The 21,918-nt window shown below is 34.3% G+C and overlaps 2 protein-coding genes across 2 annotated transcripts; one reads left to right on the forward strand and one right to left on the reverse strand.

Annotated features, from left to right (window-relative positions):
* Positions 1-997: 997 nt before the first annotated feature.
* LOC133184435 (EARP and GARP complex-interacting protein 1-like) lies at positions 998-12,492 on the reverse strand. Its single transcript, XM_061319514.1, has 9 exons — positions 12,418-12,492; positions 8,667-8,750; positions 8,390-8,522; positions 8,085-8,220; positions 5,405-5,504; positions 5,019-5,155; positions 4,416-4,583; positions 4,165-4,320; positions 998-1,364 (listed from the first exon to the last, which is right to left on the reverse strand). The coding sequence occupies exons 1-9, from the start codon at positions 12,457-12,459 to the stop codon at positions 1,190-1,192; spliced, it is 1,131 nt and encodes a 376-aa protein (XP_061175498.1). The 5' UTR covers positions 12,460-12,492; the 3' UTR covers positions 998-1,189.
* A 1,619-nt stretch (positions 12,493-14,111) lies between these two features.
* Positions 14,112-19,515, forward strand: LOC133184434 (trafficking protein particle complex subunit 12-like). The gene is made up of 12 exons (XM_061319513.1): positions 14,112-15,103; positions 15,270-15,532; positions 15,824-15,940; positions 16,112-16,225; positions 16,930-17,068; positions 17,145-17,257; positions 17,408-17,480; positions 17,631-17,704; positions 18,118-18,216; positions 18,326-18,423; positions 18,987-19,074; positions 19,164-19,515. The coding sequence occupies exons 1-12, from the start codon at positions 14,116-14,118 to the stop codon at positions 19,404-19,406; spliced, it is 2,409 nt and encodes an 802-aa protein (XP_061175497.1). The 5' UTR covers positions 14,112-14,115; the 3' UTR covers positions 19,407-19,515.
* Positions 19,516-21,918: the final 2,403 nt, after the last annotated feature.

Below are 21,918 nucleotides of genomic sequence, written 5' to 3' on the forward strand. Positions count from 1 at the left end.
GACAAGACCTTCCTTTGGATGCCAGCAATTTTTATCTTTTGACCCTGATCTTGGAGTTTGACCTACTTTTGAAAAACTTTAACCTTGGCCATAACTTTTGAACAGTTGGTGCTCGGGCTTTTATATTTTGCATATGTGTATTTCTGATGACAATGTTTTCCACTGTGTACCATTAATTTTGACCTTTGGCCTTGACCTTGGAGTTTGACCTACTTTTAGAAAACAATACCCTTGACTATAACTGTTGAATGATTGGTGCTTGGGCTTTCATAATTAAGATTTAAGCTGTTATTGGATACTGTTAATAACTCGCTGAAACAAACTCTGTTGTTGCTTTTGAATTAGATCTATAAAGATCAAGAGTACCTAAATTTAAAACACAGGAGCTGGCCACAATATTTTGTGATGCAGGGGCAAGGAGATATTCAGTTTAAATCACTTATTAAGAACTGGTTCCTATAAGAGATATTGCTCAGCCCGAAAACATCACAAACTTTTACTTTCAGTGAAAATAGAATTAAATAAAATTTGGTCCAGTTATTAAACTCCATTAATGTTTATTGTCTGCACAGATCTATTAGTTCTGAAGCTGACAAATTAAAATTAACATATGGAGCGCATTTATAATGTAATATCATGGTACAGTGCAACAGGTTAAATGAATGAGAGTTTTCAAATCACTATCTTGTATGGACATGATGTACTGGTATATAGAATCTTGATAAATAGAATTTTGGTAAATGGCACAGGGAAGGTGAAATGATATTCCTCCTATTAGAGAAGTCTGGTACAAAGACTGTAAATGGAGTACAAATCTATCAATAAGTAGTCACAACCAATCAGTTCATCATGATAGTTTTGCTGTATGGTGGAAATTCAGCAAAATATTAAATAAATTTTGCAGAAAGACTCTAAAGTTCTGAAAGATCAATCAATACTCTTTAGAACAGTGCCAAAATCTTGAGACACTTAAAAAATGCATTGTTGAACACGAGCATAAAATATGTACATTTTATTAATTTAATCTTAAAATTAAATAGGCATACAGTTGCATGTATATTGCACTTATCATTCATGCATACAAGTAAATGTTTGCACTTATGGGTATTGTAAAGTCCTTACACTGCCCTTACAGGAAATAAACAAAGTATCAAATATCTGAATAAAAGTTATTTTAAATGAGATAACATCATAAAAGAATTTTGTATTTTTCTGCACGAGGGACCCTGTTAATCACAAGACGACCATCGTAACTCAAGGAGGCAAATACCCAGGGATCAGCCGTGGACCAACAGGAGGCATAAACACTATCCTCATGCTCCTCGTAAGTTGCAATCACCCCGTCCTTTGGTGGCTCTGCTGACCTGACAATGAGAACAAGAGGCCCAAGGTCCTTAACGGTCACCTGAGTATAATACAACAATTTAGAAGTTAAATACACTGACAGATGAAGCTTTGTTGCCCTAAAGCAAGAGAAGTAGGAAGATCAGGATCAACAAAATAATTAGTCTAGTATTCAGTATCAACTCATAACTTAAGTTCTAATCTGTCCCCCACTTAATATTATCACCATGCAGACTATTAACAAACTATTAGTGCTTCTGTACTATTTTTAAACCCATATTAAGACCTCTAGCATTGACCTCTCTTATGGTCTTTGAAGAACTTTTAATAAGATAAGTTATTTTTGTCTCATTTTTATTTATCTATTACTTACAGGTCTGCCTGATTATTAAAACTAAGAAAGTACTTTTTGAATTATACGATAAACATTTTTGCATAATTATCTTATTCTATTAGTCTTTCAAATACATTATTTACAGTGATTAATTATCAAAGGTGAATGGAAAAGGGGAATAACTTCTCTCAGTAGAATACAAATTAATAGAGCCCTGTCCAGGACCAGACTGCTTAATAGACAAATTGTCCAGATGTTCAAAAATCTGGTAGAAATACACTTACTTATATCATTTAAACTTTTACTCAGTTTGCTTTCGAGAAGAATTTCACAGGTACAATGCATTTTCACTACAGATTCAACAAAGCCTTACCCTAACACCAGAACCCAAGACCAAAGGTCAAGAAATTTACAAATTTGGAAGAGTTACCCTCAGCATCATAACTATGGACTTCAAAGAATTAACACTTTTCCACTATATCATCAAAGCCCCCCCCCCCCCCTTCCTCGTTATGCCAGAACCCCTGACCCTAGGACCACAAGATTTAAAAATTCTGTTCGAAGCTCCCATCTTCATCATAGCTAAGCAATTTATTTATCAGCTCAACACTAAGGAGCAGACAGGATTACTTAATGATTAATTAATAGAATTAATGCATTTTCACTATATAATCAATAGAGCCCCCCTCCTCAAGAACCCCAAAAACTGAAGCCATGTATTTAAAAATTTTGGAAGAGGCATCCTTGCCTATCATAATCATGCACTTAGTTTGTTTAAATAATCTCCAGTAGCAAAGAAGAAGATTTTCATAGAATCAATGCATTTTCACTATATAATCAATAGAGCCCCGCCCTAACACAGGAACCCCTGACCCTGGGGCCATGAAATTCACAATTTTTAAAAAGGCATCCTTATGCATCATAACCATGCACTTAGTTTGTTTAAATAATACCCAGGAGCAGAGAAGAAGATTTTCAAAGAATTAATGCATTTTCACTATATAATCAATAGAGCCCTGCCCTAACACCAGAACCCCTGACCCAGGGGCCATGGCTTTCACAATTCTGGAAGGGGCCCACCTCCTCATCATAACTATGTACTTAGTTTATCACCTTAATGCCCAGGAGCAGAGGAGAAGATTTTCAAAGAATTAATGCATTTTCACTATATAGTCGATAGAACCCCGCCCTAACACCAGAACCCCTGACCCTGGGGCCATGAAATTCACAATGTGGGAAGAGGCTCTCTTGCTCATCATAACTATGTACTTAGTTACTTAATTTAATACCCAGGAGCAGAGAAGATTTTCAAAGAATTAATGCATTTTCACTAGATAGTTGATAGAGCCCCGCCCTAACACCAGAACCCCTGACCCTGGGGCCATGACATTCACAATTTTGGAAGATGCACTCTTGCTCATCATAACTATGTACTTAGTTACTTTACTTAATACCCAGGGGCAGAGAAGAAGATTTTCAAAGAATTAATGCTTTTTCACTATATAATCTATAGAGCCCCGCCCTAACACCAGAACCCCTGACCCTGGGGCCATGAATTTCACAATTTTGAAAGAGGCACTCTTGCTCATCATAACTATGTACTTAGTTACTTTATTTAATACCCAGGAGCAGAGAAGAAGATTTTCAAAGAATTAATGCATTTTCACTATATAATCAATAGAGCCCCGCCCTTACACCAGAACCCCTAACCCCGGGGCCATGAATTTCACAATTTTGGAAGAGGCACTCTTGCTCTTCATAACTATGTACATAATTACCTTATTTAATACCCAGGAGCAGAGAAGAAGATTTTCAAAGAAATAATGCACTTTCACTATATGATCTATATAGCCCAACCCTGGGGCCAGAACCCCTGACCTTGGGGCCATGAATTTCACAATTTTGGTAGAGGGCTCAATGCTTATTACAATCATGCCAACAGTTTCACTGCTTGATGTCCAGGAGTAAAGAAGAAGATTTTTAAAGATTGCATTATTTTTGGTGGTTTTAGCCCCACCCCTCAGGCCCCAGGGGGGCAGGGACCATGAAATTCAAAATTTTTGTTCCCCTTCACCCATAGATGCTATATGCCAAATTTGGTTGAAATTGGTTAAGCGGTTTCAGAGAAGAAGCTAAAAATGTTCAAATGTTAACGCACGAGAACGGATAGCAATAGGTCACCTGAGTGACTCAGGTGACCTAAAAACACCATCAATTTATTTTTTTCTTTAAACACATGCAAGTAGAAATTTTGTCTACTTCAATAGATCTGCTGGATAGTTTTATCTATATTTTAGTTATCAGTTGGCCTATAGACAACTACACTTGATGCCATGAAGATTTGCACATATCCAATGCATATACACATGTAATCTGTAACAAGTAATTGCTTTAACTGTAAATATTACAGAAATTAATGGAAAGTTTTGCTTTAAACTACATCTAACTGTCACATGTACAAGTAATATGAAAAAAATGGACGTTACTTGTCTTCGGCATCTTCATCGCTATCCTCATTTTCTGCGAGGTGACCATAAGGCTCTGAGGAGAGGGACACCACACTGTGTAAGATCACCCGACTGTCACTACTGGAACTTAATAACAGCTGATCATGAAAGTGGTTGTACTTCACAGACCACACCCTGACAAAAACATAGGGAAACATGCATGAAATTCATGTGTTAGACAAAGATGTGTGATCACGCATGTGTCATAAAGAGAGGGTGCAAATACTTACCAATGTGAATGCTCAGAAAGAACTTTAAGAGGCTCTGTTGGGTTTCTTGTGTCCCAGAATTTTATTTTACAGTCATCACCACAACTCACTAAGTAATATTGCTTATTGGGATTAAAGTCCATATCCCTCACTAACTGTCCATGAGCATTTTCTATGTTGTATACTTGTCTGTAAAGAAAGGAATTTCACTGTGATTATCAATTCTACAAATTGAATAAAAAATTCATTAGTTTTATTATTCTTTTCACCTAATACATGTACGGAATTACTTCAAATCACCAAAACATTCAATTATTTTCAGGATAATCCGTGTCTTTTTGGCCATTTCAAGCTCAACGTATTTAAGATATACCATCACAAAATAAAAAGATTTACTCATAAATAAACTTAACTTTCTGTGAACTTTTAAATACAGTACCAAAAAAAAAAAAAAAAAAGCTGCAAATCTGGTAAAACGGGGTGAGCAATGGTTGTCCATCACAATTTTGCCATACCAGAGAGCTATACAGAAAAATGTATGGTAAAAATATACTTAAACTGTACATTTATACCACTTAATTTAAAATAAATCTGCATCTTAGGTTGAATTCTGTGACTACTTACTTCATGGATCTTATGTCCCAGCCCCTAATGCAGGAATCATTAGCCGTGGCTACCTGTGTACAGTTGTGATGGGGGTTCCATCTCGCACAGGTGAATTTTGGCTGACCCTTACTTTCGAGGCCAGTAGATTCCTTAATCTTAAAAACATTTAAATGTTATGAATACCATCATTTTAGTTTCAAGTGGAAATATGTGAATGATATTTTTGTAAATGTATTTGGTTCCGTTTATTTTACATTTGATCTGAATCTGGAGATGGAAGAAATGAGGATTGGGAGATGTCTTAGGTATGGAAGAAATTTGTGTTTTTTCAACTATCGTTTAAAATCATTTATTGAAAGTAATCCATATTTAAATTTTTGTTATTTAAGGACAAGAATACTCACCTTGGCTACAGAGGATGAAGCATCAAAGTCCCAGGTGAGTAAATGACTGTCTGAGATACCGACTAGTGTAGTGGTATCACCTGTTGGGTGCCATAACACACTGAAAATACACAATATCAAGAAAATGTTGCTATTGTCTCTCAAAATGGCTAGTTTCAAACAAGAGGCCCATGGGCCATATCACTCACCTGAGCACTGCAGCTAGGAAAAAAACAAAAATCAGTTAAGTATTGAAAAGCTTACATGCATAATTGTTCTGACCTACCCCTAGCAAAGAGGGGGGGGGGGGGGATGGGGTTCATGATTTGAACGAAATTGAATCTACATTAACTAAGGATGCTTACATATTTCTTTGACTAACTGTGGCTTTTTTTCCTACAAGTTTGAACTTTCACTGTGGCCCAACCCTACCCCTGGGGGACATGATTTGAACAAACTTGAATCTATATGACCTAAGGATGCTTCCATATAGATATGAGCAATCACGGCTTTGCTGTCCTTGAGAAAAAGATTTTTAAAGATTTTTTCTATATACTCCTATGTTAAACTTTGATGTCCATTGTGGCCCAACCCTACCCCCGGGTGGTCATGATTTGAACAACTTGAATCCACACTACCTGAGGATGCTTCCATATAAATATGACCAATCATAGCTTTGCTGTTCTTGAGAAGAAGATTTTTAAAGATTTTTCTTATATATTCCTATGTAAAACTTTGATTGTCCATTGTGGCCCCACCCTATCCCCGGGGGTCATGCTTTGAACAAATTTGAATCTGCACTACCTGACAATGATTCCACATGAGTTTCATCTTTCCTGGACCATTTGTTCTTGAGAAGAAGATTTTTTAAAGATGCCATTAATTTTTCACTAATTTGTAATTATCTCCCCTTGGAAGAGGACTTGGCCCTTCATTTGAACAAACTTGAATCCCCTTGACCCAGGCATACTCTGTGCCAAGTTTGGTTGAAATTGGCCCAGTGGTTCTGGAGAAGAAGATGAAACTGTGAAAAGTTAACGACAACAACGACAACAGACAAATTTTGATCAGAGAAGCTCACTTGAGCCTTTGGCTCAGGTGAGCTAAAAATGTGAACTTACTGATACTTTAAATATAAATACTTGTACTTGGTTTTAGCATAGAGAATTACCTAGAAAGCTAACTAGCTATATTTGATTTTGGATTTGCAACATTCAAGCAAAGAAAGAATATCCTTACATATTAAGAAAACTAGAAATGTGTTCATGGGACATGAATGCCCTACCCAGGGTTCATTGGTAATGTAACATAAAGTAACATAAAAATCTGTATTGGTATATGAAGTTTGATGAAAATAACTTGAATACTTTCTTTAAAACTGAGTTTCATACAAAATAAATAGTAAGGGCAAAGGTCATTGGGAAGGTCAACATAAAAAAATTGGACATAGTTGATGAATTCTCTCATCAAAATATGTATCAGTGCATAAGCTTTCATAAAAATACCTTGAATAGTTTCTTTGAAACTGAGCTAATGAGCTTAATACAAATTTAAGAAAAGTAAGGTCAAGGTCAATGGAAAGGCCAAGGACAAAAAATGTTGATGCAGTTCAATAGAACTCATCAAAATATATCAGCAAATGAAGACTGATAAAATATTTTGATTTGTTTCTTAAAACTGAGCTAAACACAAATTAAAAGATCAGGGTAAAAATGTTGATAAAAAGTGAGATCAAAGTCAAAGGAAAGGTCATGGTAAAAAAATGTTGATGAAGTTGATTAGCTCTCAACAATACATATCAGCAAATAGTTTGATAAAAAAAAAAAACTTTCTTTGAAACTTAGCTAAACACAAATTAAAGAAAAGTGAGGTCAAGGTCAGAAGAAAGGTCAAGGTAAAAAAAAAATTGATAAAGTTGAATACTTCTCATCAATACATATCAGCACATAAGGTTTAATAAAATATATCAAATAGGAGCTGCAGAACTGTAGCATTATGGTTTATATTTTAGTCTTTGACCATAACACTACAGATCCTGTGATGTAAATAAAGCGCAATTTACGGCACAAGATTTTCTGCACACTTTGGGGATGTATTTCGCCACTTTCCAGCATTGGTCAATCAACGACCTTTAGTCCCCTAATTCTACACATATTGTATGACCAACCTGTATATTTTATCCACCTCCTAACCCTATATAGTCTCTACAGACCAATAAACTCGCTTGTTGTGACTTTGTTGTCGGACGGCATAAAAATTTTATTGGTCTGTAGAGACGACTATAAACACTGATAAATGGTTAATTAGGAGGTGGATAAAATATACAGGTTGGTTATAGAATATGTCTAGAATTAGGGGATGAAAGGTTGTTGATTGACCAAAAATGGAAAGTGGCGAAATACATCCCCAAAATGCATAGAAAATCTTGTGCCGTAAATTGCACTTTATTTACATAACAGGATCTGTAGCGTTATGGCCAACAACTAAAATATAAAACCATAATGCTACAGTTCTGCAGCTAATCAAATAGTTCATTTGAAACTGGTTCAAACAATAATATAAGAAAAGTGAGGTCAAGGTAAAAGGAAAGGTCAAGGTAAAAAAATAAAGGTGCTTTGCTATAAGAGTGTTTTACTGTATATACATGCAAAGAATGCATAACTAATTTGTGTATGAAGTAAATTCAAACTGATTCAGTAACCTCTTCATGTCACCGTAATCTGCATTGTTAAGATGGCAGACAAGTTCTAGACAGGAATGAGAACTGTCATCTGAATTATCCAAATCACATGGTATCCTCCATAGGGCAGCCTTCATTTCTGCCTTGGATTCTGAAGCTAGAATAATACTTTTCATTTAAGTACGAACACTGATATATGTACATACATTTAGTAGCATGGTTTGTACAGTATAAACATAATGAAAAGTTTACTTTTAAAATACCCTAACTGCAGAAGAAACTCATCATCACACACACATTTATTTTCAATTATTCTGCACTCTTACTTTTATTGTAGCATGTTGTCAGTAAATTCTTGTCAACAGTTGATGCGGTAAGATTCCATATCTCTCCTTCACGGTGTAGAAAAATATTTTTATTGAGAACATTGTTTTCATCATCAAAGTCAATATGATGAACCTAAAACATAGATAAATCATTGTTATTGAGATATACATTTGTATTTAAAAATACTGTACAGTAATACAGTGTTTTTACTGCAAACTTTTAAGTGGAGGTTGGCATTTCAGTAATTCTATAAAAGGTTAATTTAAGTATGGATACCTGATTCTCAGATCGAAGAGATTGTGTCCCAACCAGAAATCGTATCTGCTCTGTCTCAGCTGACTGTGCGGAGATTGATCTTGCCTGAAAATCAATAAAATATGTTCAATCTATAAACTAATGAGTATACATTGTATTGTTTGTTCTACATCATTAATTGAGGAAATACTTCTGAAAAAATCTGATGGTACACTAAATAGTTCTATCATTAAAATGATAATGACCAGGTTTAATGATACAATTCCATCTGTGTGTATGCAATATTTCTATGCATATGCTATGAACAATCCAGAAAGTTTCAAATGTCAACATGGCATGTATTTGAATGAGAAAAAAATGCTGAAAGATTTCAAAATGCTGATTTTTTTCTTTAATAATTATATGGATTTTTTTTAGGGTAGATGACATACACAAGCTCAAAAAGGTTTATGATTAATTTGATAGTTATTTTAAGTGCAATTCCTTTTGTATTTTGTATTCTTCAAAATCACGCCGCAGCAAATCTGCTTTGATTTGCTACATTGCAACTATGCAGACTTGTCGAAAATTGTCCATCCTATTGGTAAGGCCGGTAAAAATTTGCCTGGACTGGTAACTTACAAGAAAACGTCAGTCCAAATGACCGTTTGAAAAAATCGAGACGAAAATCTTAAAGATTAATTGGGATTGGGATGCACAGGTGAAGGTCACGAAAACAGAAGAGATGGAAGTGTGGAGATGATGGTCAATTAAATTTGTTAAAGCAAAGACATAAAACATGTCATTTATGTCTCTGATTAAAGACTCTCTATCCTAAGAAAAGAAACTTGTGAGATTGAAGACTGTTGAAAATATTAAGGACATTGGCAAGTCAGGGCTTTCCAGAGAAAAAAGGTTTAATACATGGGTTTTTTCACTTGTAAAATAGTGATTGAGAGTGATCTCCCGTGTAGAATTCTCTAAGCGGTGAAAACCAGTAAAGCGTATGTTACAGAGGTAAACAAAAGCACGTGTACTTCCTTCAACAGGTAGAATCATCTATACAGCAAGAAAGAAAAGTAGTAATGGCTTTGTTGTACATTGTATTCAGGGACAAAGACCAAACAGGTCATCATTTACCATAGTTATGCTCAGTATGCTGGGAAGGGCAAAGATGTGACATATGCTGAAAGGTAGGTCGACCATGCCCACTGAGAACAGTTCTTAGGTCGTGTGAAGGAATCAGCATTTAGTAATTACGAATAAAAGTTAAAAATAAATCCATGCTAATATTTTTATGACAATGTATTTCAATCAGTTCAGTCAATTACATGATAAAAACAATCAACCAGTCACTTGACCAATTTTAGCTGTTAAGGGACGCAACTCAAAAATGATGATCGGTGCTGGTATATCCATGTCTTTTTTCTATATATACATTTTCAACCAAAATATCTAGAAGTCATAGGAAATGAAGTTACAATAATGTATATAATACAAAAACTGTATGAAATAAATGGGTTTTGAAGAAATATTATGGTGAAAAATTATGTAGGTCCCTTTTATCAACATTTTACATAGAAAATGCATTAAGAATTGTAAAAACACTAATTTGACAAAATCTAAAAAAGAATGCTGGATTGGTAGGTAAAACGATCCAGAATATAGCATATTTAGTCCACTTAAACCTACTCAAATGTTCTTGAAAATTCTATACAATAACCAGGAACCTTGCCAATGTCCTTATATGGCATTTTGGTGCAGTTATTTATTTTCCTTTCTCAGTGTTAAAAAAGGGTACACGTATCTGGTCTGACAAAACTTCATCCAGTCCAACAGAACATTTGACTTTGTCAGACCAAATGTCTGAAAGTGATTTCAAAATTTCGACAAGTCTGACTATGGGACGTATTCTGCCTGTAGTTTGGGTTTGTCCCAAGATAGCTGCAGAACTGTAGCTCTCTGGTTGAGAAAATTCAGAAAGACAAACCAGAGAGCTACAATACTTGGCCATAAATGAGTCATAACTTTATTTTTCCACTACATACGTATTTCAATGAAAAATGCATTTTTCTAAAATATAATTGCAGTGTTATTTGTTGCTCATTTTTTATGACTAAAACATCATTAAATGTACAATTCTTTGCTGCTTCTTCACATAATTTAAAAATAATTCTATCTTTTGGAATTTTTGTGATATCACATGTCAAATGCAAAATAAAAAAAAATAAAGCTAAATACGGCGTATCTGAGATAAAAAATAAAAATAAGAGATTGAGTGAAGATAAACATGATATATGTTATTTATGTTCAAATTAAAATTCCCACCGATTTTGAACTTGAATAACCTCATGTTTCCACAGTTAGATTGATTTTAAATTGTCTGCTAATTAAATGCGGAGTCGGTAAGTAAATCGGTTATAATGTTTTAAATTTCTAATATCTTTGAAATGTGATTTATTTAAACTGTGTAATTAAATACTGTGCAGTATATGACCATAAGTGAGTCATAATGTCACATGGCTTCATACTTGTCAGTAGATAGAATGTTCTATCGTTAAAATGATATTGTCCTACGGACCCGGTTTAACGATAGAATTCGTTCCGTGTATTGGCAATGTTGCAAAATAAACACGGGCGATAACTCGAACTCTGTGCATTTTCTATGAACAATCTAGAGAGTTCCGAATGTAAACATTGCATTAAATTTAAAGCGAGGAAAAAACGTTGAGAAAATGAGTTGAATTTTCGTATTTATATGGATTATTTTTTAGGTTAAAAGGCATATACAATCTCAAAAAGGTTTGTTATCATTAATTTGGTAGATATTTTCAGTGCAACTCCTTTTATATTCTTCAAAATCATTTCGGAGTGGTTAGCTATATTTAGCTATATAGCTTAATTTACCTATATAGCTTTATTTACCTATATAATATAGCTTTATTTAGCTATTTTAGAATAAGTTTCTGTTTTATGAAAAGCAAACAAAAAGTCGCATGAAAATTATGGCTGATATTTTTTTAAAAAGGTTTGATAAAAACAACCTAGGGCATAGATAGTAAAAACATTGCCTCTTTTAAACACTTTTTAACCAAAAAATGCATCTCTATTGTTTGGATAGCTGTCCGTTACTGGAAGTGCGATGAGGCATGACTAAGTGTGATTGCCTTGCATTGTGCTGAATTATTACCAATCAATTATCTTGTTGACCAAAACTGCTTTTCTTTGTTAAAGTAGCTGCTTATTCACAGATTAACTGTTATACATAGCCCCAAAACTTTTAGATCTTTGATTGCAATTGCACAAAAGGAGAAACATTTTTAAAAGTGGGTTTTTGGTGAATTGTTTTCAGTCCATTTCAAAGTTGAAAACTAATACTGCTGCATTATGCGACTTTTTGTCTGCTTTTCATAAAACAGAAATTTACTCTGAAATAGCTAAATAAAGCTATATTATATAGGTAAATAAAGCTATATAGGTAGATTTAGCTATATAGCTAAATATAGTGATTTTCCTAGACCTGATATATATAACAATGTTACGCATTTAATACAAAAAATAATAGTCGAAGCGAGCAACAAAAGAGCAGCGGTGTAAATCGAGAGTTTTTACAATACTCGGATCGGTTTGTCTGTCCGAATTTTCTCAACTAGAGAGTTACAGTTCTGCAGCTAGTCCCAAGACAGTTATAACATTTTAGTTAAGCTGAACATTTTAATCAGGTAGTTGTAAGCAAAATACGTTTCATCTGATAAATAATGACATGAGCTTATATCAGATTAATGAGAAGTACTTGAAATTCTAATCCATAGATGACAGGAGCCTCATCTTCCATGGTGTTCAGTCTTTGATTGTCGTAATTTTCTCTCCTTCTCTTTAAAAGAAATATTGGGAACATTTTTAAAATAAAGCAATAAACAGAACAGATAGCGTATTTAAAAAATCATTTCAATGACTTTTCCTTTTAAAATTAAAATAAATGGGGACATCAAATTTTACGACATATGTCACAAAATATCACCTCAAGAAGTTCACAGTTTGAAGTTTCAGTACCAAGGCTGAAGGCAAGGTAAAGTGGTATGCTTTATGTAATATTTGGCTTATTTTGGTGCAGATTTTTACAGACGATTTTTTTTAATGCAAAACTGTGGAAATGATCATGTTATTTTGTCCGCTTTTCATGTCATTATCTCTGCTGGGACAGTAAACATGATAAAGTGAATCAATGTTGAATGAAAATGAAGTAGGCTTCCTTGAGCAGTCTAGACGAACTCTAAAAACGGCGTGAACTCCGAAAACGAAGTCTTTGGCTCCATCATGCATTGCGGCAAAATGGCGTCCGATGTAAATAAACGATGGATTGTCGTTCGCTTTCTCCAAATATACGGCTGCATAATGGCTGTATTTAGTGCATTGTGACTTTATTTTAATTTTTGTTGAAAGGATAATTATATTTATTAAATTATTTTGTGGATATTGACTTATTTATTGCTTCAAACTCTTGCATAGTAGTAAATTGGATATACGACAGTCACATCGAATTCAATACTGCCGGTAAGAATTATTTTCTTATTTGATTTATTGTCTCCTTGATTTAAATTTTATGTTGTTCCTACAATAAATGTGCTTTTATTTGTTTTTGAAGACACCCAGCTTATATTTATTTTAATTAAAAAATGCGTATTTCTCACCACAGAGGAGAGATATTCACAGGTTCATTTTTAGAAGACATGTTATGACCTTAATTTCTAGAAGAGTGGTTTTTAAAGATATCATATTGATAGCTAATAGTTTTAAAAATGTTTTTAGAATAATATCTGTTCGTATGTGATAAAAAATCGGTAAATAACGATTGTAAGAACTTACGCGTTCAATTCAGATGTCGTACACAAATAAAAATACCGGAATGCTAATTTATGTGTAAAATTCAGTAAAGTTTTTAACAGTTACAATATATATTGTCCCATTTTGCATATATATCCCTTTTATTATGCATATTTACTTCTCAAACGTATCATTTTCTCTGTAATTGACCTGACTTCAAACGTCAACTTTGAAAGTAAATATCTCCTTTTTTGCAAATAAAATCAAAAATCTGACAAATACGATCTCTTCCGAAGTCTTTTATTTAGCATTTCTGAGTACTGGCATAATTGCCATGCTTTCCAAAACTTTGCACAGACAGTTTTTGTAGACCCATCATTTTTGCCGAAAAATCGCCATTTTTTGTGCATGTGCGCATGCGCGGACTCTATTTTCGGAGTCTTTTTCAGTCTCAATTTCTTACTTCCGGAAACGCTGTTTTTGGAGTTCGTCTAGACTGTTGAGGTTTGAGTCAAAACATGATCAAGTCAAAATATCCCCATCCAGATTTAGACATTTCTGCACTAGTATAGTATTTCCCCAGAAGCTCATTTTTAATTATCACTACATGTGTAACAATTTTGGTAAGGATATGTAAGAAATTTTGTTCTTTTTATCATCTTAATAGATGTCAGGTGACAAGATTATTGATGTATTAGAAGATGAATTTCTTGACGATAGCCAGTTTGATGACAGCCTTCTCTCACCTGAAGTCACAAATCGGATTGTGCACTCGGCCACTTCAGACACCTTGGACTCTGTTGCGTTAGGACCAATGACTGATGAATTATCTCTACTGGAAGATCTCGGTGGCAGCAATCCAAGTATTGCAGAGGATGAAAGGTATGAAGATACTGGGATAGAGATATCAGGTTCAGGAGTGAAGGAAACAATCACAGAGAACCAAAGTACAGAGGTACCAATAAATTTAGACACAACCTCTGTAGAAACATTGGAAGAAAAGCTGTTTGGTAGTCCTGTTAAAGATCAAATCAATATAAGTAGCTACTTTACTAGTGACAGTCAGGAAAATGATCCATTTAGTGCACTAAGCAGTGGACAAAGTCAGGAGGAGGTTATACTGAGCTCACCACAAGCAGAGGAAACAGAGCAACCACAAGCAGTGGAAGTGAAACAACAAGATCTTTTCAATCAAACCAATGACCAACAATCTGAGACAAGAGATAGTGGTGAAATAGTAGTTCACCATGATATGTTAGAAAGGAGACTCTCTAAAGATGAGCCAGAAAGTGTTGATTTTGAAGCTGTTCCTGAGAATGATTTAAATGTTATGGAGGCCTCCATGCAGTTGATAGATGATAAAGAAGATTTTGAATCTTTCACTGCTGAGAGTGGCCCAGCAGACATTGACCAAGCAATTGGAGGAATAACAGATATCCATCTGAATGAAAGACATAGAACCACTTCAGAAACAATGCATCAAGACTACAATACACAATTATCCATATCCAGTCAGCATTCCCAGGGTGCAATACCAACTCCTCCCATAATTCCTTCTCCTGTCAATCAGCCATTCAGTGGACACCCTCTGTCGGCTGTAAATGTTGCACCATTATTGACACCAAGCACACCAGTCTTTCCAACACATGTTAATGGTAAGTTGAAAATTTGATTTATATTCCTACAAAGGATTATATGTAATCTTAAGTATACTTGACATTTTAGAACTTCGACTTTTCTCCTGGTTATTTTTGCTTTTCATCTTCAAGTATGGACATGTTTACTATGTGTACTATGGGGCTCTTTATTTATCTTTTGTAGAAGAAAAAGAGGCTGCAGTGCAGGGAACATTAGATTTGGAGAGTAGTGCTACTAACACATTCCAGTCTTTACCAAATGTAGATACCACAGATCCATTTACAACAAGCTTACAAATGAGCGAGTCTGACAGACAGCATGATGCCTGGATTCCAGCTGATGGCACCAGACAAACTCTACTGACAATAGCAACAAGTGTACCTGGTACTTACACCCCTTCCCTGGAGGAGCTGAGTACTCCTGGCATTGTGGTTGATGAACCACAGGTATTTAATATCTTTGAAACTTCATAAAAATGAGTTTTAATGACCAAAAAATGATTTAATAAAATTTTTATTATTTTTAAACTTTATAAAAGTGTGTTTTAATTTGAAAAAAAAAAAAGAATAAATAAAGTAAAATAGATAAATAAAATTGTTTTTACATAATTTGAATCACAAAAGTTGATTGCATGGCACTTGTTTTTCCTGTGCATGTCCAATAACATTGGATTTGAGCTTTATGTAAAGTTCTAAATTAAGATTAAATATATACATGTACATGTATCTGTATCATAGGGTGATCCTGTGAGAGATTTAGTGTACAGATATATGGGAGAACAGGAAGCTATCAAAAGACAAATTCTGACTGTAGACAGTGTGACACAGGATGTGGAGGGACTTAAAGCTCTCATTGTAAGAAAATGCAGCATTGGTCATATGTAAAAGGGACCAAATCAAAGCGTAATGTTACTAAAAAAAAGTTATGGCTTCCTTTCAACTAAAAAAGGAAACTCATTATTTTACCTTATCTATTATTCTTGTTGTGTTTCTATTGAATGTTTCTGTGGCATTTCATCATTGCAGAAAGGTGGTTGTTATCGATCAGCTATAGACATGTGCAGAAGGTTGTTAACAGCAGCGGGCCAGGGCCCTGGTAAAGCTGGTGAAATTACCCAGCATACAGTGCATACAATACAGGTAAATTTTTTTCCTCTTTTTGCACATTGTAACAGCTAATGTTGCAATTACCAATAGGGTTATTTCAAATAGGGGCTTTTAGCAACAGATATTGCACTAGTATACATGTATATACTGTTTAATCATAAGCCTAGCATGATATGTTTTACCCAAAATATCTTTTTATGAGAAAATTCAGCTTGAGAACTTTTGAGTTTTGATATAGAGTCTTTTGGTCATAGTAGATGTTCACATGTAGTAATCTTTTAATAATCTGTAAATGTACATTGTATATGTCATGTACTCTTTAGCAATGTTCAGTTGAAGGATTTTAATAGGACTCTAATTTGCATTATAATTTGCAATAAAGAGATAATCCATTAACCAGTGCTAGTTGATATGTAGTATACTACGCACAATTTTACAGCTTCGAAATGTACATGCACAGTGAAACTTGTGTAATCCAAATGTTGTGATTTGGAAAACTTGTCTAATACATGTACGATGTAAACTTTAAGTCCATTTCAGTAAATTCAATTGTTAGAAATGTCTAATCTGGAATGTTGTCTCAATTATCCTGCCAATTTTTATGAAACTGGTGGTGTCTGGATTAGAAAAGTTTTACTGTGTATTCATCTTATTAGTCCTCCACACATTAATATCCTGTAGTAACATACTTAGTAGTTCAAATGTGCAGTGCCCACTCTGTGTTCTATTCTTTACAGTTATGGTTTTGTCGTTTTACCCTTCTACTGAAACTAAGACTGTACAGTGTGGCAGAGTCAGAGATGCAGGCTTTCCAAAATCTAGACACCCCAGACCTCTACTTTGAATTTTATCCACACATTTATCCAGGTCGCAAAGGTTAGAACTTTTTCAATAGTTTCATACTTTATAAAAATTGCTTGAAGAACATTTGCATGTATTTATTTTGTTGTAGGATCCATGGTACCATTTGGGATGAGGATTTTACATGCTGAGATTCCACATTACATGGGAAGATCACAGGAGACAATAGACAGGCTTTACTACATACTGGCCGTCACTCAAAAGGTGTGTCATCCAAACTGTGTCAAAAACAGTTGCTCAAGTGAAAGTGTGTTTAATTTAACTGGTCCATAACTTTAAAGAATGCAAACTACTTCAATGATGGCAGGTTGTGCTTTTAATATATTAAAATGTAGACCATTTCTGTCATTGCAGATACTTAAAAACCTTCAAGAAGGATATGCAGAAGATGGAAGTGCAATACAGCTTAGTGATGGAAGCAGGAAAGGTATATATTGTGTGGAAAAAAGATTTTAAGCTTAACATTGGTTCTGTAAAATCTTAGATTGATAGCACTTAGATAATTGATTATGTTAAATTTTCCTTATCTCATTCATTAAATACATGTACATGTATATGTGCAATGCTTCCTTTTCAGGATCTTTGGAGATTTGGAAGGAACGTGAGAGACAAGTTTTATATGTCATTGGAAATACCTTCCTTGCATTAAGAGTAAGATCTCGTTTTGTACACACAATAATGCATAAAATAAATTTTTCAGCTTCTTTGTTAGAGTTGAAAGCTATTTACTAAGCAGCATTATCACTGTAGGACATACCCTTAAATTAAGCAGAATTTTCAGGAAGACTTGATATGTTTCAGCAAACTCTTCTTATTTTTGTCTTCAGGTTAAATAAACAAAAAATGTCACTTAGAATGAATATTGGAAAGATAAATCTCACCTACTGGATTTCTTATGCTATTTGTGATAAATCTTGATAGTTTAGAATTTTTTGTTTTAATATACCGGGGTAGTTTCATTAAAGATTCACGTTCAATAAAGGAAGATTTTAAAGTCCTCCAAGTCTTCTCATTCAAATGTTTGCTTCCTAGCTTGTTGCTCAATGTATTTTTACCTATTACAGGATTATGAAGCTGCCATGACCACATACAATAGTCTACTAGAGAAAGACCCCACAAGGAAGGCAGGACTACTCAGTGGAATGGGTCGTATTTACTTACAGGTAAACATAATGTATTGCAGGTGAAATGTGCTTGAAGCCTTATTACTACATAGTATGGATTACATGTATGGCAATGTTTTATGTTTGTTTTTGTTCTTTTTTTGTGCAGATGGGGAACGTTGACAAAGCCCAAGAGTGCTTTAAGCATTCAGAGGTGATCTCTAACAGTAGCGACAAATCTATACAATGTAGAAATGCTATCAACAGGTAATTTACACAGTTTTAACTTTCTAGCAGTAACAGCAATGATCTATCCGTATAGTGTAGGAATGCTATCATATATTCAATTTTAACACAATAGTAGTAACAGTAACAACAAATCAGTACAGTGAAGAAATGCTATCAATAGGTAGTTAATACAATTTTTGCTCACTAGTGAATCAATACAGTGTAAGAATGCTATCAAAAAGTAATTTACACAGTTTTTAACACACTGTTATATTGTATTTCCATTTATTATGAATATAATTTGCTTTAGTCAAACAACAGAATTGAACAGATATGTTATTTTACACGTTTCATAAATGGATTTCTTTAGTCAGTGTATGATCTATGATCAAGAAATTACGAGGGATGAATGTATGGAAATTTATTTCATGAATTTTATATACTCCCTGTTGAATAAAGCACAGTTTTACAATTTTGTGACTTTACATTTGCTTTCTTCAAATTATTGAAATAATAAATGTTTGCTCAGGGATATTTACATGTATCTTTTATATTGCATTTATTACATGTACATGCACGTGACTGTATCTTTTATATTGCAGGGGATTAGAGGCTATGTGTACGAACAATTTCTCAGATGCATATCAAAACTTCAAACAAGCCGTGGAAGCAGATCCTTCTAACACCTCTGTAAGATCATAGAATGACAAATATTGTTAATTTTAATACAAATCAGAGAAGCTTTTGAGTAAATATCTCCCCCTTCTTTCTTTTTACAGGCCGTCAACAATATGGCAGCTTGTTCACTTTATATGGGCAAACTGATGGATGCACTGAAGACGTTAGAAGTTTTGGTGCATGAAGACCCAGTAAGGAATCTTCATGAAGGAGTTTTATTCAATCTGTGTACATTGTATGAACTTGAGTCATCACGTGCTCTTCATAAGAAGCAGGCTTTACTGGACCTGGTCAGTCGACACAAAGGAGATGGTTTCCCAGCAGCTTGTCTTAAAATGGCTTAATAAACTGTAAATTTCTGTGGCATAGTGCAATAATTATTGATTACATGTACAGTATATTTGCATACATATATGCAGGACAAAGTTTTATTGAATAAATGTGTAAAATGTCTTGTGTTATTTATTGTGTTAAATGTTCGACAACCTTATTTAACAACTGCTATCAGAATCAGCAGCAGTAAATTGTAAACTTCAATGAAGTACTAGTATTCATGTCTCCCTTAAAAGTCACTCAGGTGACCTACATGTATTGCTAACTAGTCTCGTCTGTCGTCATGTGTTGCGGTCATTCGTAAACTTTTGAACACTACTACTTCTTCTCTTGAACTACTACAATTTTGGCATATTATAGCATCTATGTGTTATGGAGAACAAAACTTTTGACTTTCATGGTTCCCCCTGCTGGGCCTGAGGGCTAGGAAAATTCATGAAATATTCAACAAGAGGCCCAAGGGCCTTGAATCGCTCTTCTGATAAACTGTACAACCTATCACTTCTATTTGAAGCCTCTAAGTATCCTGTATATTTAGGTAAACCCTTGAAATTCCAATTCAAATTCTGAGAACCCAAGATGATTCTAAGCCAACTAGTACCTGAGAGTTGGTCAGGTGACCTACTTATCACTTGTCATTCTCTGAAGACCCATCAACTAAGTTTGATGATTCTAAGCCAATTAATACCTAAAATATTTTTTTAAATTATAACCATAAAATTTTATAGGTAGGTCAAAGTGACCTACTTTTCAGTTGTTGTACTCTAAGGACCCAAGATGCATCAACTGACAAAATTTGATGATTCTAAGCCAATTAGTACCCGAAATATTTAATTAAAGCCATAAATTTTCAAAAGTAGGTCACGGTGACCTACTTTTCAGTCAACCTAGTCCGAGGACCCAAGATGCATCAACTGACAAATTTTGATGATTCTAAGCCAAATAGTACCCGAAAATATTAAATACAGCCATAAAATTTCAAAAGTAGGTCACGGTGACCTACTTTTCAGTTGTTGTACTCCGAGGACCCAAGATGCATCAACTGACAAAGTTTGATGATTCTATGCCAATTAGTACCCAAAATATTTAATTAAAGCCATAAATTTTCAAAAGTAGGTCACGGTGACCTACTTTTCAGTTGTTGTACACCAAGGACCCAAGATGCATCCACTGACAAAGTTTGATGATTCTAAGCCAATTAGTACCTGAAATATTTAATTAAAGCCATAAATTTTTTAAAAAGTAGGTCACGGTGACCTACTTTTCAGTTGTTGTACTCCAAGGACCCAAGATGCATCAACTGACAAAGGTTGATGATTCTAAGCCAATTAGTACCCGAAATATTTAATTAAAGCCATAAATTTTCAAAAGTAGGTCATGGTGACCTACTTTTCAGTTGACGTTTTTTAAGGACCCAAGATGCATCAACACAAAGTTTTATGATCATAGGCTTTAAAATGTCCAAATTATGCCTCTAAAACGCTTTGAAATCCAATGCCTGCAAAGTTCAAAAAGTAGGTCACTGTGACCTACTTTTTAATAAATATGTTTTATGGCCCCAAAATGCATCATCTTACAAGGTTTAATGATTCTAAACCTCTCGTATTCAAATTAATGACCTACTTTTTAGTTGACGTACTTCGAGGACCCAAGATGCATCAACTGACAAAGTTTGATGATTATAGGCCTTAAGGACCCTTTCTACACTAGTACTGCACCCTATTTTCAGGGTACTTTTGTGTAATTAGACTGACCCACCATTTGACACATATGGATAGAATAAATTGTAATCTGAACTGTATTACATAATTTGAAATAAATCAAAGTATTCTAAGCATTTTATTAGACCAAAATAGAGCATTTGAAAACATTATTTACATGTATTTTATCCATTTGAGTAAGCAAAGGCAATTTTTCTTCATTATTACTTCATTGTCTTTGAAGATTTTTCCTGAATAAAAAAGGCACGCTCCCTATATTAAAAATGGGTTAATTAATTTCAAAATAACCTCCTTTACGCTATATAGTTTTCTCAAAGTCCAAAAAACATTTTTCATCGGTGTATAGAGGGTCCTTAAATTGTTCAAAATATGCCTCTAAATCATTTTGATAAAGAATGGCAGCAAAATTTAAAAAGTAGGTCACCGTGACCTACTTTTGAGTCAACATGATTTGAGGTCCTTAGATGCATCAACTGACAAGATTTGATGATCCTAGTCCTTATAGTAAGCAAAATATCAACATTTTAATAAAATGTAATATTTGGTCAACTTTGAAGTGACCTTGAGACCACGCCCTATGCCCCAGGGTAAATCCCCGTGCAAATTTTAATCTACAACATATCCTCATCCTTTTGTGTAAGTTTGGTAATAATCTGCCCAGTGTTTCTTGAGAAGAAGATTTTTTAGCAACCAGTAAATTTGTTTCTATTTTCCTAATTATCTCCCCTTGTTAAAGGGTCACAACCCTAGTTTTAGTACAAAAGGGAGCCCTTGGGCCAAGGATACCCTGTGACAAATTTGA

Source organism: Saccostrea echinata, unplaced genomic scaffold (assembly GCF_033153115.1).
Source record: "Saccostrea echinata isolate AGI-Se365-2 ecotype Australia unplaced genomic scaffold, CSIRO_AGI_Sech_v1 ptg000010l, whole genome shotgun sequence".
NCBI lineage: Eukaryota > Metazoa > Mollusca > Bivalvia > Ostreida > Ostreidae > Saccostrea > Saccostrea echinata.